General features: G+C 40.9%; 1 protein-coding gene across 1 annotated transcript in view; it reads left to right on the forward strand.

Annotated features, from left to right (window-relative positions):
* Positions 1-16,572, forward strand: part of LOC139474795 (solute carrier organic anion transporter family member 5A1-like) — a 75,041-nt gene that overhangs the window by 41,567 nt on the left and 16,902 nt on the right. The window contains exons 4-7 of the mRNA XM_071257922.1: positions 8,056-8,220; positions 8,788-8,868; positions 12,431-12,548; positions 16,093-16,276. Coding sequence (XP_071114023.1) covers positions 8,056-8,220; positions 8,788-8,868; positions 12,431-12,548; positions 16,093-16,276 — 548 coding nt within the window. The remainder of the gene's footprint in view (positions 1-8,055; positions 8,221-8,787; positions 8,869-12,430; positions 12,549-16,092; positions 16,277-16,572) is intronic.

Raw genomic sequence — 16,572 nt, forward strand, 5'->3', positions numbered from 1 at the left:
GCTGCTGCTACAGCTGGCACCATTCAGTCACTCCTCACATGGGCTCCATCAAGGTCAGTGCTGTTGCACATTACCCTGCTGGCGACATTGTTCATCACATGAGAAGCAGGTTTGTCAAGGAATATCACAAGCATAAAGCCATGCTGGAGAACAATGGCCTAACATAAACAGCTACCTGTGGGTATGGTGGTTGCATGATTAAGTCCTTGTAGGAATAATAGATCATCATGTGGCGTCGCTGATGGCATGTTTGCTTCCAGAGGTGCAATCAAAATGGCGATTGCTTCAGTTATGTTTGCCAGATATTTTCCTACCTGCTGTTAGTGTTTGAGGCCATTAGGTGTGGAAAACTGCTTTGAGTTTTTAGAAATGTTGTTTTGGAAATGACTTGTACTGTAAACAGGTGCCATGAGCATGGGATATCGTGAATGTATTGGTGAAAAATAAGGTAGCCGAGGGGTACAAGCGTTTTGCTCATCAGGGAAAAGACCAGGTTTCTATTCTCCCCAAGGGTACAATGTGTGAAGCCCATTTCATTTATACCCCGGCGGTTGATATGAATGGAATATTGCTAAATTTATCACAAAACCCTGGGAATGTGCATAATTCAACCAAAAACCATGCTCACCAGCCCACCCAGAGAGAAGGATGCCGCTGGTCATATGACACTATGGTAACCCTGGAGACAATAACAAAATGGCTTCAATTTTGGCGTTGATGCCAAAACATTTCAAAACTTAACATTTTAGACAGTCTTAATCATAGGGTCATTTTTCTAGTCTACCGGACATTCCTGGATGAATACTCCAGTACACTTTTTCATGTCAGTAAGTGATCGAGAGATGCCGTCTGCTGAAGTGGCCCTCTTCAGAAGTCCAAGCCTAAGAACCAGTTGTTTTGTTCCATCAGTGAATGTCAAGTGAGGTGTTGCTTGAGTTCAGTTGACTTGAGTGGAACAGTTTTTATCCAGAGCTATGTAGTATATCAAGCATCCTAGTTGGTGTGGCTTTCACACGTATTTGCACAACGCTTCAACAGTGAGGATGTTTAGTTCACAGTAAACAAACATACACTCAGATGGAACAGACCCGTGAAGATCCAGGTTAGAATAGGTCTTCAGCAGCCCATTCTTGTTGTAAGCAGCTACCAACGGGATCAGGCCCTGATTTCTCGAAACAAACTTTAGTCAGAGTTTTTACTGAGTTTGATTCAACAAATACAGTTGAGTTAAAAACCCAGCTGAGTTTTTTTTTCAAACTCAATTTGAGATTTGAGTAAAAACTTAAGTTTGTTTCGAGAAATCCTGGCCAGGTGGCCAGGCTCGCTGTATTGGTTGGTGCATGTAATTGTATCCCAATCATAAACAAACTTTAGTCAGAGTTTTTACTGAGTTTGATTCAACAAATACAGTTGAGTTAAAAACCCAGCTGAGTTTTTTTTTCAAACTCAATTTGAGATTTGAGTAAAAACTTAAGTTTGTTTCGAGAAATCCTGGCCAGGTGGTCAGGCTCGCTGTATTGGTTGGTGCATGTAATCGTATCCCAATTGCATGGATCGATGCTCATGATATCAATCATTGGATTGTCTGGTCAAGGTACGATTATTTACAGACCGCCGTCATATAGCTGGAATATTGCTGAGTGCAGCATAAACAGCAACCAAATAGACAAACATACAAACAGACGGAACAGGAAATCTCACTTGACTTTCTTTTTTCACCTTTTTTTTTTCCAAGTACACAACCTGAATCCCTCTTCCTCATTCTCACACTCATTTGCAAGGTGATTACCTTACTAGCAAACGCCATTGAAGAAAAGCTGATACTAATTGAATGTAAGATCCTAGATGTTATGAAACAGATTTGCCCGAGTGAGTCTCTGCCCTTCTTGCAAGAAGTTTATTTCATTACAGCTTGATTGCCTCACTCAGGAATCATAAACAGTTGGCCAGCTCCTCAATCCAGCAACTTTCAATCAAGTAAAACATAGCATCTCCAGCCACTGTGCATAACATGCCCAATTCATGGACACATCAATACTATTTGAGGTTTTCTAACTGACTTCATGTGCTCTCTTAAATTCTATTACCTCCGAGAGAAGTGTTAAGCGATGGACGAATTAGACACAAAAATCACATCTAGATATTTCATGGCAGGAAATTGACAGTGCCCTTTGAGCTGCGATCTGATTATTGTGGAGTACTTTCACAAAAACTCCAGAATGAACTTTAGATTCATTGATTAAGCATGGCATAAGTTCAGAATAAAACTGCATCTAGAGGGTATGAGCCGACAAGGGAGCATCGATTGTGTAAGTCTGTACCAATAGCTGCTCCCTCAGCTTGCATGATGACCTGTGTCATTCATTCCAGTAAGAGATTTAAGCTTATTGATAAGTCATATATTTTAAAATCGTTTTAGTGTTTAAAAATAAATATTTGTGAATGTAGAACTCTATTAAGCAATGAACATTTCAGATTGATCATTTCATGTTTAAATTTGAATTCTGAAAAGGTCACATGTGTTGAAATAGCTAGAAGTGACTTACCCATGTATTTAATCACAAGCATGTAGTTTCAGCTCTTCTTGGCTGTCAGGGTCACTATGCAGTGTTACATTCTGGGGATTCTTGGCTGTCAGATCACTATGCAGTGTTACATTCTGGGGATTCTTGGCTGTCAGATCACTATGCAGTGTTACATTCTGGGGATTCTTGGCTGTCAGGGTCACTAAGCAGTGTTACATTCAGGGGACGTGGCTGTCAGATCACTATGCAGTGTTACATACAAGGGACGTGGCTGTCAGATCACTATGCAGTGTTACATTCAGGGGATTCTTGGCTGTCAGGGTCACTAAGCAGTGTTACATTCAGGGGATGTGGCTGTCAGATCACTATGCAGTGTTACATACAAGGGACGTGGCTGTCAGATCACTATTCAGTGTTACATGCAGGGGATTCTTGGCTGTTAGGGTCACTATGCAGTCTTACATTCAGGGGACATGGCTGTCAGATCACTATGCAGTGTTACATTCAGGGGACGTGGCTGTCAGATCACTATGCAGTCTTACATTCAGGGGACATGGCTGTCAGGGTCACTATGCAGTCTTACATTCAGGGGACATGGCTGTCAAGGTCACTATGCAGTCTTACATTCAGGGGACATGGCTGTCAGGGTCACTATGCAGTCTTACATTCAGGGGATTCTTGGCTGGGCTGGGGTATCCTAGTGGTTAAGGTGTTTGCTTGTCATGCTTAAGGCCTGAGTTCGATTCCCCACATGGGTACAATATGTGAAGCCATGTCCCATGCCATGATATTGCTGGAATATTGCTAAAAGCCTTTGATCTTTTTGCGAAGCATCTTAGAATGATGTATAGGGAATAACCTGTAGCTATAAGAGTTAATTATTAAGTTTCAAAAAATATTTCAAGGACAGAAAATCCATAAAAACAAGTTTAGAGTACAGTCTCACTCACCATTTGTCACTCAGTGACTTTGTTGACTTGTGTGCCATCATAACCCAATGGCAAGGGGCGTTGTTCATGATATCAACCACTGGGTTGTCTTGTACAGGCCACCATTACATAGCTGGAATACTGCTGACTGTGCATGAAGCAACAAAGCTCAGTGTTGGATGGACTGAAGCAGAAACAAGATGTCCTGAGACTTGCTGTACAGAAAGATTCAAATGTCGTGTGCACATTCTGCCTCCAACATGTCCAACTGCCTATCACTACAATCATGCTGAAAGTCAATCAGTTTTCACAGTTAACAGAAAAAAAAAGAAGAAAAATATATTTTGGAGATATTACGAGACGATTCCTCCTGCCCCAGTTCTTATCAATATGATTTGTGTCAGCATTGACCCATAAATTGATTGATCTGCTTGGCTCGGCCCACTTGGTGAGGCAGTTGTCAGCTTGTTACTGGCCATCCCGCAGCACTCCCATCGATCTCTCTCTTCCATCAACCAGTTACTCACCCATTACATGATATTAAGTGATTGTTACTTCCTGATGTATCTGAATGCTGGTATGTTTGCCGTCTGCTGGCAGCCATGGAGCATGTGCTACATATGTGGGCTATGTTTGGGGTGTCTTACCTTTATTGAGCCACCATTAAAGGCAATTATTTGTTGATGGCTCTTTTCAAGAAGAAAACAGTTTCCCAACAATTTCATTATCCAGAGGCCTGTCTGTCTGATCTAGCATCTGATGCCAGTAATATACCATGTAGGTTACTGTATTACTGCTAATTGCTGGGGTGTTTTTGATTATTAGATGTTTAACTGTTCAACAGCGTTATAAAATTGGTATCAGGAGTAATCTTGCCCACTTAGGCAAGTAATAGATGTTGATCTGGAACATAGACGCTTGTTTAAAACTAAAAGATACGTCTGGGTAGGCTCCAGCAGAATACAATCTTCTGATCAGTTGAACTTTATCTGACTTTGTAAGTAAGCTCTACACTTTCCTTCAACATCACTTCACTCACATTCAACATTGCTAGACTCACATTCAACATTGCTAGACTCACATTCAACATTGCTAGGCTCACATTCAACATCACTTCAATCACATTCAACATTGCTAGACTCACATTCAACATTGCTAGTCTCACATTCAACATCACTTCATTCACATTCAACATACCTAGACTCACATTCAACATTGCTAGTCTCACATTCAACATCACTTCATTCACATTCAACATAGCTAGACTCACATTCAACATTGCTAGTCTCACATTCAACATCACTTCACTCACATTCAACATGGCTAGACTCACATTCCACATCGCTAGACTCACATTCCACATCTCTATTCACATTCAACATCAAATCACTCACATTCTACATTGCTAGTCTCACATTCAACATCACTTCATTCACATTCAACATGGACTCACATTCAACATTGCTAGTATCACATTCAACATTGCTAGGCTCACATTCAACATCGCCAGACTCACATTCAACATTGCTAGTCTCACATTCCACATCGCTAGACACATTCCACATCGCTAGACACATTCCACATCGCTATTCACATTCAACATCAAATCACTCACATTCAACATTGCTAGTCTCACATTCAACATCACTTCATTCACATTCAACATTGCTAGGCTCACATTCAACATCGCCAGACTCACATTCAACATTGCTAGTCTCACATTCAACATCACTTCACTCACATTCAACATTGCTAGACTCACATTCAACATCGCTGGACTCACAGTCAACATTGCTAGTCTCACATTCAACATCACTTCACTCCAATTCAACATTGCTAGAATCACATTCAACATCACTTCACTCACATTCAACATTGCTAGTCTCACATTCCACATTGCTAGACTCACATTTAGCATTGCTAGACTCACATTTAGCATTGCTAGACTAAGCATTCAACTTTGCTAGTCTCACATTCAACATCACTTCACTCACATTCAACATTGCTAGACTCACATTCAACATCACTTCACTCACATTCAACATCGCTACTCACATTCAACAATGCTAGTCTCACATTCAACATTGCTAGTCTCACATTCAACATTGCTAGTCTCACATTCAACATCACTTCACTCCCATTCAACATTGCTAGAATCACCTTCAACATTGCTAGTCTCACATTCAACATCACTTCACTCCCATTCAACATTGCTAGACTCATATGAGGAACACAACGTTTCTGAGTATATGCTTACTCCTCTATCAGGTGATTGAATGCCATGGGGCAGAGAGCATATATATGTACATGTAAGGACAACAAAATTAATAAGATAACAAAAGGTGGAAATTAACAAAGGGTAGAAACTAGCAAGGGAAGCCAACAGATGATTGGCGCTGATAAGGCATTAGCAATAGGCAATGGAAGCCAACACTGCCTGGTGTTTGGCACTTATTGCTTTGATCTATCTTTGTAGGTGCTAATTCCCTAGCTGGCTTCAATTGGCCCTTTGCTACGTCCATTCTTTCACCTATCTGTGCTAATTACCCTGGCCTCCCGGTTGCCCAGTGTCCATTACCTATTACCTATCTATGATAACTTAAGTACTGGCTTCCATACCTTCAGCGCTCATTACTGTAAAGCGTTGGCTTCTATTGTCTGTTGCTTATCACCTATTGGCGCCAATCATCTGTTAGCTTCCCTTGTTAGTTTATACTCTCTCTGAGTGGGTCATTCATGTATACTGTGGCATGGTATCTCAGTGGACTAGCACTTCAAACTTGGTATTAACCTAGACTAGTACAAGCAGCCACACACACATGTGCATGCATGGCGCTAGTATAAGTGCAATAATCCTGGACGCAACGTTAAACCCCATTTGACCTTCATCTTGTTGTTACCCTGCCTCTTTGCTTTGCATTAAGGGGATAAGATAAGGACTGGTTGTCTTGGAGCCAGTATGATGTTTCTTGGTGGGGTTTTGATGTAAAACTGTGACATATCTCACAGGGCTAGCACTATAAAACTGGTATAAGTCCTGACTCGTCGAAGCAGCCACACACACACTCACACATGCATTGTGCAATGTGCATGCATGGCACCAAATAAATAAAATGCAATCATCTTGAACGAGATGTGAAACCTCATTTCACCTCACTATCACAGCCTGTGCAGTCAGAGGGACGAGAAAGAACACCAGCTAAATCACCAGCCGATGTTGCTGCAAAGATACAATCCATGATATTGTTACTACATGGCTCAGAGAGCCTCTACATCATCAAACCTGAGGTGGCTGTGTACTACAGCCTGTTTTTTGCCCTTGTTTCTGTGTGATGCATCTAATAAATTAGAAAGGAATCCATTTAGCAGGGCATGATGGCATATTGATGGAATTTCCTCTATGAGTTTTATGACAGTAGGAGAGTGGAAGCATGATGCCCTAATGGGAAGGCCCAGGTTACATGGCCTGCTGCAGTTCAACTCTCATCTAAGTACAAAAAGAGTTATCTGTAGTTCGATACAAGCAGAGTGCCCATAATTGACCATAGTGACCATAGGAATTCTTTCTACTCATTACTCAAGTGACAGTATATCGACGTTAATAAGGTCAATAATGTCATGATGAATTTAAGCAGTATATTTTTGTAAATGGTAATTATGATGTATACTTCCTGACTTGAAACACCTACTGTAATCTGTAGGGCGACTTTAAGAAAGGAGGTACCACAATCTGTAGGGTGCCCTTCAGAAAGGCGGGTACTGTAATCTGTAGGGCAACCTTCAGAAAGGCGGTACCATAATCTGTAGGGCACCCTTCAGAAAGGCGGGTACTGTAATCTGTAGGGCAACCTTCAGAAATGCGGTACCATAATCTGTAGGGTGCCCTTCAGAAAGGCGGTACTGTAATCTGTAGGGCAACCTTCTGAAAGGCTGTACCATAATCTGTAGGGCACCCTTCAGAAAGGCGGGTACTGTAATCTGTAGGGCAACCCTCAGAAAGGCGGGTACCATAATCTGTAGGGTGCCCTTCAGAAAGGCGGTACTGTAATCTGTAGGGCACCCTTCAGAAAGGCGGGTACTGTAATCTGTAGGGCAACCTTCAGAAAGGCGGGTACCATAATCTGTAGGGTGCCCTTCAGAAAGGCGGTACTGTAATCTGTAGGGCAACCTTCAGAAAGGCGGTACTGTAATCTGTAGGGCAACCTTCAGAAAGGCGGTACCATAATCTGTAGGGTGCCCTTCAGAAAGGCGGTACTGTAATCTGTAGGGCAACCTTCAGAAAGGCGGTACCATAATCTGTAGGGTGCCCTTCAGAAAGGCGGTACTGTAATCTGTAGGGCACCCTTCAGAAAGGCGGTACCATAATCTGTAGGGCACCCTTCAGAAAGGCGGTACCGTAATCTGTAGGGCAACCTTCAGAAATGCGGTACCATAATCTGTAGGGTGCCCTTCAGAAAGGCGGGTACTGTAATCTGTAGGGCAACCTTCTGAAAGGCTGTACCATAATCTGTAGGGTGCCCTTCAGAAAGGCTGTACCATAATCTGTAGGGCAACCTAACATCATCTCATATGTCTAATATATGCCATGTTGTATATTTCAGATATCCCCCGGTCCATGCTGCGCTTATTGAAGAACTCTGTATATATAGTTGTGTGCCTGGGAATTTGTTGTGAAATCTCTATTGTGAGCGGGTTTGTTGTCTTTCTTCCCAAATACATCGAGACCCAATTTGGTACTTCTACATCTGTCGCCAACTTATTTACAGGTGAGTCATAATACTGATACCAAGTTTCAAAGTATAGCCCTTCCATGTTAGGCATATATGAACTGGGTGTTGACATGTAAATATGAAGATATATTCAACTTCATCCCAGCGGCATCTCAGCTACCAGTTGTATTATCATGGGTTCCAATTCCAAACTTTTATTTGTTAGTATCATTCCAGGTCTGTTCCTGAGGTTATGGGTATCACCAAAGTGGTACATGTCCAAGACTTGTATCACCTCAAGTTTTCCTCTCATTTTAAGCTTATTTTCCTTACAAATTAGGATGTAACTAGAGACTAGTTCAATGCTGTGTTAAACCCCACTCACTCACTCACTCACTCACTCACTCACTCACTCACTCACTCACTCACTCACTCACTCAGATAAATCCATTGTATTTGTGGACGAACTTGGGTAGCCTAGCGATGAAGTTTGATACCAGTTACCACACATCAATACAATATGTGAAACCAATATTTTGTGACCCCAAAATTTGTGGGAATGCTACTAAGAGCGGTATGAAACCACACTCACTCACGCTAGATGTGAAATGTGCCATGTTTCAGGTGGTATCGGTATTCCTGGTGCCGTCATTGGAATCCTGATTGGTGGCTATCTCATCAAGCGACTACAGTTGCAGCCTAAAGGTATGTGACTGACAAAAGAGGTACGCTAAGCAAATCATAGGCTTCATAAAGCTATAGTTACGTTGACCCAGTAACCTTTGCTTGTCGTAAGTGTTGACAAATGATAGGGTGATAAGACTTGGTTAAATTTGCTTGTAATTGTCTCCTGATTGTGTGGGACATTACTTATGACACAATCACTGGTTTGTGTGGTCCAGACTCCACTATTTGTGGACCCATATAATGTAGTTGGTATATTACTGTTGAAACAACAAACACTTTACATCACGTGGGGACCCAATCCCCTAACTGACCCAACCTTGATGAGTTTCTATCATACTTCACTTAAGAGCCACTACACGGAGACTCTTTGGTAGCCCTCAATCAGGGTTCGTTCTAGGAATTTTCGGACCTGGATCCTTTATGTGAAATTTTCAAATATTCCAGACGTACGCCCATACAGCACAATGTTAAAATGCCCCATTGTATTTGAAAATGTGGGCCTTTTTTCAACAAGCACAAGGCCCCACCCCAGAATTATCCCTGCCCCAATGATGTGACTATCTGGTATTTGGTGTTTCTCCAGTACAATTTGAGTTGTACCTGACATACGTACCTGAGGTTTGCCTCCAGTGTTGTCTGGTTCTGGATGAAGGAATATATTTGTTTTCCCAGGTTCACTATTTAGGTTAATGAAAACTCAAAAATAGTACTCTTGCTCCTGAGGTCCATCTGTCTCAGGGACAAGTGTTTTGTTTAATGCCAATCTGCTACGACCTTGACCCTGGTGGTCTAACATGTTTGTCTGAGAGCAGTTTGTACCATCAGCCTCTCAGGCTGTCGACCTCCAGGGCTCCAGGGAGACTGCACACAACCACTAATGCAGTCGTTCATTCCTCCACAGTGAAAAATCTAATTGGAAGGACTATTTTTACCTGACAGTACAGCCATTAGCCTGGTACATGGTACAACCTGATTATTCAGGTGTATTCACCGGAGGTAGAAACCTTCACTGCTTGTTAGGCTGCCATAGTTTATGTTTAGATAAAAATGTCTTCCAGGTTTTAGCTCTTCTGGCCCGGCCTACCTAGAAGTATAGGACTTCATGAGCCTCCTTTATAGATATGGAAGTGACTCTAGATAAATACACTGGGTAATTGCTATACATCTGATCCAATGTTATATCTATCAATAGTATCTTGTGAACAGGTTTTTTGTTACTTTTTATCCCCCCGGCATATAATGCGGAGGGATATAGCAATCAGCCAGTCTGTCTGTCCGTCAGTAATCATTTCCTTTTCTGGGGCAGAACTCGAAAAAAATTCAGTGTATTTGATCGAAACTTGGCATATCTATCAGTCACATACTGAAGTTGTGCCTTTTGCTATTTAGGAATTTTAGAAATTAGTATTTTTTACGTTTCCATGGTAACAAGTTGGCTTAGGTCCTATAGGGGTGGTGTTTGTTTCCGGAGCGTAACTCAAAAACCTTTAAATACTTTCTTACAAAACTTTGCATGTCTACCAGGCACATACTGAACTGGTGCCTTTTGCTATTTAGGAATTTTTTATATATTTTTTTTTACGTTTCCATGGCAACCAGTTGGATTTAAGTTTTCATATAGGGTGGGTTCACTTATGGAGTATAACAAATAAATTGTTAAATATTTCCTTGCCAAACATTGCATGTCCATATATATAGTACATACTGAATAGGTGCCATTTGATATTAAGGAGTTTTAGAAATGTTTATTTTAGAATTTCCAATGCAGCTATTTTGACATGGGCTATGAGAAAAGTTGGGTCAGTTACCTGGTTTGGGACCATAACGTGTTAAAATGGGTGGGGGATATAGATGACTTCGTTGACTATGTGCTTGTATCTTGTAATTCGTCATTTGTTTGCATAAAAAAACAACACGAGACACACGTTTTACTTTCCATTTCTTATGGATGCGTCCATGGTGGATCTTTTGTTGGTAAACAATGTATGCTTCTTAAAGAACATTCAACTCTTGACTCATTACATACAGAATTGCACATTTACTTCTGGTTACTTTACAGACAGCGGCCGGGGGAATATGACTCTCGTTAATGATTGTGTGTCTCCACAAGAATGTATAATGTAGACTAAAATGATGTAATATGAGAATAACTAACGAACTACAAGGAAGTCATGGTTTAAGATCAGCCACAATTCCATCATGTCCATGTTATGAGTTGGATATTCTTTTTCTTACCATGATCAAATTTACTGTAAATGTCTCCAGATCCCATCACTGACCAACTTCGAAATGTATCCCTATGCAACGGTAAACAATTGACCTTTTCACGGCACATCAGATTGTGTAAAATAGCTCGATATCACCCTTCAAATTTAGTATATTTGTATCGCTTACTTTTATACAGGACAACATGCAAAACATGAGAAATGTGTCATTGCATTTATTTCATTAACATTAACAAATGTAAGTTAACAATTTCATAGGTCAACACGGGCGAGTGCAAGAGTGAGTTGAAGCGGGTCACTCATGTTGACGAAACGTTACAACGGCTCAGTAAGCAATTGTAAAGTTTTCGGACATGTACAAGTTGAAGCCAGACATGCATACCACCGATGGATGGATGGATTCATTATTTTTCAAGTTTCAGTTATTTATTCGGAATCAGAATCCAGAATTATGTGAAGCGTCTCATTCGATATCAGCATGTGTAATAACAGTGATGAACCCGAATGTACTACAATGTTGCACAACTGACCTGAATGACCTAGTGTTGTACAACTGACCTGATTGGCCTACAGTGTTGTACAACTGACCTGAATGACCTACAGAGTTGTACAACTGACCTGACTGACCTACAGTATTGTACAACTGACTTGATTGACCTACAGTGTTGTACAATTGACTTGATTGACCTACAGTGTTGTACAACTGACCTGAATGACCTACAGTGTTGTACAACTGACCTGAATGACCTACAGTGTTGTACAACTGACCTGAATGACCTACAGTGTTGTACAACTGACCTGAATGACCTACAGTGTTGTACAACTGACCTGATTGACCTACAGTGTTGTACAATTGACTTGATTGACCTACAGTGTTGTACAACTGACCTGAATGACCTACAGTGTTGTACAACTGACCTGACTGACCTACAGTATTGTACAGCTGACCTGAATGACCAGTTGTACAAGTTACTGACCTGTTGTACAACTGACCTGATTGACCTACAGTGTTGTACAACTGACCTGATTGACCTACAGTGTTGTACAACTGACCTGAATGACCTACAGTGTTGTACAACTGACCTGATTGACCTACAGTGTTGTACAACTGACCTGATTGACCTACAGTGTTGTACAACTGACCTGAATGACCTACAGTGTTGTACAACTGACCTGATTGACCTACCGTGTTGTACAACTGACCTGAATGACCTACAGTGTTGTACAACTGACCTGAATGACCAACAGTGTTGTACAACTGACCTCAGTGACTAACAGTGTTGTACAACTGACCTGATTGACCAACAGTGTTGTACAACTGACTTGATTGAACTCAGTTTTTCCTTCCCTTACAGGTGCCATCCAGCTGACCCTGGTGCTGAATGGTCTGGCTCTCTGTGGCTTCACATTCTTCTTCTTCCTCGGCTGTGACAATCGCAAAATAGCAGGAGCCACTTTCCCGTACTTCAACAGGTACGTGCAGTGTGGTACCACAGTGGTAGGACAGGTACAAGCATACAGGATTACGTTGGTCACCAGAATATATGGTCATCAGTTTCATCTTCTCGTCAAAGTCAGTATCACTTGAGTTTTAAACCGCCTCCGTGGTCTAGAGGTAGAGCATCCGCCAGGAGAGTGGAAGGTCAGGGGTTTGATCCCCGGCCGTGTCATACCTAAAGACGTTAAAAGAAGGTGCTTGTTGTTACCCTGTCTGGCGCTCGGCATTAAGGGGCTAAAATAAGGACTGGTCAGCTCGGCGTCAGTATACTGTGTCTCAGTGAGGTACTGTAAACAGGGAATTTTTGCGACCGTTTTATTATTGCGAGTTTTACGAATGAGACTCAATCACAAAAATTAAAAACGCAAAAATAAGTATAAATAACACATACATACTTTATTCATTGCAACACGTCATCAAATGTTGAAATAATCAACCAGATCCACAAGTTACTCTATCAGTTAAAAACACAAATGAATGCAGAATGGTCACACAATGTATCACAAATGACAGTGTAAACAGACCAATTAGTGTCACTGTTACCTCACAGTAATCCTGCCTTCTTCCAACCTCGCTTGATTGCGTCAGTGTCCTTTGCAATTTTGTCCACACAGGAAACAAGCCATCTTGCGTGAATCGGTTTCATGACACTGGTCAACTTTCCAGCCAACTCAGATTAATTAGCTTCGGAGAGAAGCTGTCTATTGTTTGGTAATTGAGGGGTCATCTCAACACGGCAACTCGCAAAAATATCTCGTGGCAGTATTGTCTTTGGTGTGGTATGCGCAATATTTTAACGGCGCAGAAATAAAGCTGTTTACAGTATTCATGTTAAACTGCGGCATGGTATCTCAGTGTGCTAACACTATAAATCGTCATCAGTCCGGACTAGTACAATCAGCCACACACACATGTGCATGCATGTCGCTACATAAGTGCAATAATCTTGGACGCGACGTTTAACCCAATTTCACCTCACCTCACTTGAGTTTTATTTAAGTGGGGACGGGAGACAGCCCACTGACAGTCCAAGCAAGTCATGGAAAACCCACTTTGTTTGCTGATTTTATGACATATGGCAATGTATTTATTGGGAGATAAAACCAAGTGTATTTTCAACTGATAGGTTTTGAACTTGTATTTCACTTGAACCAACTGTGATAGTGTGAGGTTTCAAGTTTGAAATAAAATTTCTAAATTGAAACATTTATCTCCTTTCTTCCATGACACAAAGGCAAACTCTTCACAGAGATGATTAGATAAAGTGGCATTGATTGAGTCAAATATTGTCCTTGGATTGAAGGGGCAAATTTCGGGATCGGTGGAGATTAGTGTTAATCTGCATATATGTTTGCTTTATGTTCCAACTACATGATTATCACCATAATACTTGAACCACTTCAATGAGACACAATAAAAAAGTCAAGTATATCCTGTAAACTTTGTTCAGACTGACACCCCTAGAGATCATGAACTGACCTTTGTAGTACACACCACTATTGTGACGTCATAAAGGTCCACAGATGGGAAGTCTAAGTGGTTTAAACAGTATTTTATTTCCATTAATGTTCAGATTTTACATTAAATAGCATTACAAAATGGAAAAAGGATTAGCAAACAGGCCCAAAATGCCTATATTAATGCTTCTCCTAATATTGTACATTATACATGTAGATTGTAATGAAGTCTATAGAGCAGACATTTATGAGTAACACAACATGAAATAAAATGGAAAGCAAGATACCAAATGCATTTTATATTCTTAAGTTGACACATAACTTACGTAAAGCGGTTTGTTTCAATGATGTAATTGTGAACTGATTTTATAATGTATTCATTGTCTGAGGAAGATGAATCTTCATTGCCGTTGAGTATAGTATGTATGCTGAGCTGGTTAACAAAAAAGTATTTATTAATTCTAAACTTGGCATAGCGTGGACAAGATAGAAAAAAGTGGAAAGCATCTTCTCTATTTAGGCCACATGGACAGATGGGATTATCAATCAGAAATCTGTCAAATAAATGTGATTTTAAATCACTACAACCTAGCCTAAGTCTAGATAAAACCACCTGACATTGCCGCTGGCCATAACTAGCAAAAGATGTAAAATTTGCAGTAAGCTTAGTTTCTCTAGAAATTAATTGCTTAAACCGAGATAAGGAATCTACATTTCTAATATTAATATCAAGTGCATTCCAAGCTTGTATAACAGATGGCAAAAAAGATCGATTATACTGGGATAAGCGTCCTGCACTGGTCTGGAAGTCATTAGAAGTACAAAGGTTATATCCAGCCCATTGACCATTTTGTAAAATATACATAATTTATGGAAGTCTAAGTGTTGCAGTAGTCATGACATCACGGTACGTGATATAGTAGCGCCAACAGTCCAGCCGTGTTCATGTTACTGACCTTAGTATTTGTTCGTCAAATGAAATATTTTGCCACGCATGCTGTAAATATTGTAGGAACCGTAACGTTGAAGAAGTAGGATCAGTGTTTAAATTGTCAAACAGATTTGAGAAAGCAGTGATTCTGAATATTTTCTTTCGTGGTAATGCATAATAACATCGATTCGATACCTCTGGTGGACAAATCAGAATGCAGGATTCTAAGATGCCCAGTGTCATGTCTTGGATGCACACACAGTATCCAGACAGTGGAGCATTGTCTTGTCTAGGATGCACACACAGTATCCAGACAGTGGAGCATTGTCTTGTCTAGGATGCACACACAGTATCCAGACAGTGGAGCATTGTCTTGTCTAGGATGCACACACAGTATCCAGACAGTGGAGCATTGTCTTGTCTTGGATGCACACACAGTATCCAGACAGTGGAGCATTGTCTTGTCTTGGATGCACACACAGTATCCAGACAGTGGAGCATTGTCTTGTCTAGGATGCACACACAGTATCCAGACAGTGGAGCATTGTCTTGTCTTGGATGCACACACAGTATCCAGACAGTGGAGCATTGTCTTGTCTAGGATGCACACACAGTATCCAGACAGTGGAGCATTGTCTTGTCTTGGATGCACACACAGTATCCAGACAGTGGAGCATTGTCTTGTGTTGGATGCACACACAGTATCCAGACAGTGGAGCATTGTCTTGTCTTGGATGCACACACAGTATCCAGACAGTGGAGCATTGTCTTGTCTTGGATGCACACACAGTATCCAGACAGTGGAGCATTGTCTTGTCTTGGATGCACACACAGTATCCAGACAGTGGAGCATTGTCTTGTCTTGGATGCACACACAGTATCCAGACAGTGGAGCATTGTCTTGTCTAGGATGCACACACAGTATCCAGACAGTGGAGCATTGTCTTGCCCTGTTCATCAAAATATGGTTGTTATGCTAAAATATGGGTGGAAGGTTTGTGATAATTCTTTATTTTTATAAAAGTGGTCAATAGATATTGGATGAGAAATCAACAACTAAGTTTGATAGACCATGAGGTTGTGAAAGTACCTTGCCATTTACATGTGTTAAATATTGTTTATTCTGATCAGCACCGGGCATAAGATCTTTGAGGCGAACCTGACGTCATCGTGTAACCAGAATTGTGACTGTTCCCCAAACCACCTGGAACCGATCTGCGGCATCAACGGCATAACCTACTTCTCCCCATGCCATGCGGGATGCACTGGCTCCAACCGCTTCTACAACCAAGACAACCAGTATGAGAGAATGTTTGTAAGTGGACGTTTATCCCCAGGACCTGTTGATTCTCTGCTAGAGTGAATAGTTCATGCAGCAATAGAAACTAACTTTTTTCGTCCAGTAATCCTAATAATGATAACACATAGCAAAACCCTAAATAATGGAAAATTTCTACTAGTCCTTATGATACCTTGACTGTAGGGTAGTTTGGCAAGGACTATAGGATTAGTGCCAATTTCTAACACTGGTTCATTCTGTCATGATTAGTACTGATAATCACACAAAATTGTCAAAATATTTGTGAAACCTTAAATATAATCTAAGATATG

This window comes from Haliotis cracherodii, unplaced genomic scaffold (genome assembly GCF_022045235.1).
Source record: "Haliotis cracherodii isolate W230 unplaced genomic scaffold, xgHalCrac1.p SCAF_1, whole genome shotgun sequence".
NCBI lineage: Eukaryota > Metazoa > Mollusca > Gastropoda > Lepetellida > Haliotidae > Haliotis > Haliotis cracherodii.